Genomic DNA, 2,866 nt, shown 5'->3' with positions numbered 1-2,866 from the left:
GTCGTCAGAATTGCCGTTCGACCAGGACAATCCGACGCGTGTATTTTAGCCGTAGCAACGCATGCACTGCAGACAGTATCATCAGCTACACAAGTTAACCTGGCAATGCACAGTTAACATGTAACTAACTGTAGACCGACTCGGCTATCTTATATATACAAGAACCCCAATACCGTCTATGGTGTGGCTGGCGATTTTACGCATTAATTAGCCGTTTACGGTTAAAAAATACACGCCCCGGGACTCCCCTAGTTTTCCCCCTCCCCCCTCCCCCTCCCCTCCCCCGCTCCCACTCCCCCTGTTTGAATTTTATCCTGGGGAGAACCCTGGGGTGACACAAAGAGGAGAAGGTAAAGGGATGGAGAGAGGAGAAGGAGAGGTAACACAAATAGGAGAAGGTAAGAGGCTGGAGAGAAGAGAAATAGAGGTGACACTGAAGAGGAGAAGGTAAGGGGATGGAGAGAGGAGAGGAGACACAGGGAGGAAAGGGTAAGGGGTGGAGAGAAGGTAAGGGAGAGAGAGGATAAGGAGAGGCGATATAGCGAGAAAACGGTAAAGGAGGAGAGAGAGAGAGAGAGAGAGAGAGAGAGAAAAGAGAGAGAGAACGAGTGGCGACACACAGAGGAGAAGGTAAGGGAAAGAGAGGATAATGAGAGGCAACAAAGGAGAAGGTAAGAGGGTGGCAGAGAGAAGGTGATGATTGGCGACACCATTGAGCTATGTGTTTGAGATTTTATTTTGATATTTTAAGATATTTATATTACAGCCATAAATATTTGTCAACGATATTCTCGTAACATTAACATTAGACATTAAGTGCTATCTTAGCATTAACGTTAGCATTAACTTTACAATGTTTCTGGCAACGGCCCCTAGGTCACTGTTTGCTTCGAAGACAGTTTCACTGCCTCTCTTTGCCCATGCAGCAGTATTATAATAATGAATTGACGTAGTAGATGTTGGTATGCTTAGAATCATCAACAGTTTGCTATCTTTGCTCACCACTGTAGACCTGCTGGTGTTCCCACACACATCTCCCTCCTCCATGACCATCGCTTCAAAGGTGTTGTTGGTTATTTGCCACTGCACACTGTTAGTAGACACACATAATTAATGCACCAACTTTCCTGCTGCTTTCCAACCCGTGTAGTTATAACAGAAGCATATATCTCACTCTGTCAAACCTGCCACTTCAACGTCCCACAATAAAATTAACCATGATTTCTTCTTGTGACAGTGTCATGCTGTACAGCATATAATCAGATGCTTTAGGTACACCTGCAGGTAAACTGCTAGTCATGACTTAATATAGGCTTTCCTGCGCATTGGTGATGTAAGGTAACCGGTTGACTCACCCAAGAACTCCACTGTATGGGCTCCATCGCAGGCTTTGCTCATGCTGGGCAATGTTGTGAAAGGGGCAAAAGTCATACCTATAACTACAAGCAAAATTATAATTGTTAATTACAGAAATGACTTTAATAAATATGTCATATATATAATGTAATTTTTTCCGTCTCATAATTTCAAAAGCAGTTCTACTCAGTATTATTATTTTTAATGCAATATGCTGTTTTTTTCGTGTGTTTTTTGTGTGAAAATAAAACTTATTCGTCATAACATAATAAAAAATGTGTCCAATGATGAAATGATAAAGTAAGGTTATATTGTTACCTGTCGGCTGTTAAATTAAAACACTTTCCAATAAGTCGGCGAAACTGAGGTGGCCCCGAAAACGAAACTGGCTTTATACGCAGAGTCAATGGCTTTTGGTTTTGTGTCAGCTCCTCCAAAATCATTTCTGCAACACATTACTTGAAAAAGTATTACACGCTCAAATTTGAGATTACCTAGAAAGGAATTCCCGATTATACAAAAAGTAATTTAGATTTCAAAAAAAATCATATACATGGTCATGCAACATGTGGCAATTTCTTATAGGGTCGCTACACTATATTACTATCTGCATAATCACAACAACCCAGCAATCGAAATTCCTGCAGTGCATTAGATACAGTTACTAGCATGAGCAGTTGTTGAATCTACATGCACCTGCATGTCCACAAACTACTTAGTAGATTACAACTTACAGGCTACTGTGAGGCTCATCAACAATCCTAATTGAGACTTTTTCACCATGTGTACCTAGAAAAAATATACATCTAGACAAATTAATCTAATATATATGCTTGTTGTAATAAATAAAAATAAAAATTTCCTTGACATTAAAATATTTCCAATCTTTTAGTATAATAAATAAAGATGCATAACATATAATGAATATATAATAAGGCATATAAATAAAAATAAAAATAAAAAATAATATATATATATACATATCTATATATATATATATATATATATATATATAATAATATCGACTAATAATACTTATATATACAGTGTTTCCCCTGCAAAAAGGTGATGTCGAGGTGTAAATTTTTCTTTTTGGTGGTTGCGAAACCAAGGAGCAAGCAATGCGACACCGAAGGATGCGCCATGCTAGAGGGTCCGGGATGCTCTCCCCTTAAAATAAAATAAAAGTAACGTGCCATTTGGTGCATTCTAAGCTATTCTGTAAGCACATTTATAACAAGGTAGCGTATAATGACAAGGAGTAAGAAGCGATTTAGGTACTGATTGACTACAGTTGTTGTCGTACGAGTTCGAGTGAATAAAAGTATCAAATGTATACAAACATGAGCTTCCTTTGTTCATTGGTCCGTTATTCTACTCTTCCGGTGTAGTGATTACAAACCGCTGGTATTTCCTTCCGTTTTGACGATACAATCATAACTTTTGCACGAATGGCTTTTCACAGTTATTATCCGTCGTGGGGCGAAGGACAAACTCTAAATCCAACACA

General features: G+C 38.8%; 1 protein-coding gene across 1 annotated transcript in view; it reads right to left on the bottom strand.

Moving 5' to 3' along the window:
- Positions 1 to 2,866, bottom strand: part of LOC106819347 (N-acetylglucosamine-1-phosphotransferase subunit gamma-like) — a gene marked incomplete at its 3' end in the record, with an annotated part of 11,926 nt that overhangs the window by 2,229 nt on the left and 6,831 nt on the right. Inside the window, 2 exon segments of the mRNA XM_014823993.1 lie at positions 1,356 to 1,439; positions 1,675 to 1,801. Of these exon segments, the coding sequence (XP_014679479.1) occupies positions 1,356 to 1,439; positions 1,675 to 1,801 (211 nt within the window).

The sequence above is a fragment of the Priapulus caudatus genome, unplaced genomic scaffold (assembly GCF_000485595.1).
Source record: "Priapulus caudatus unplaced genomic scaffold, Priapulus_caudatus-5.0.1 Scaffold3249, whole genome shotgun sequence".
Classification (NCBI taxonomy): Eukaryota; Metazoa; Priapulida; class Priapulimorpha; order Priapulimorphida; family Priapulidae; genus Priapulus; species Priapulus caudatus.
This window is presented reverse-complemented; position numbering and strand designations above follow the sequence as displayed.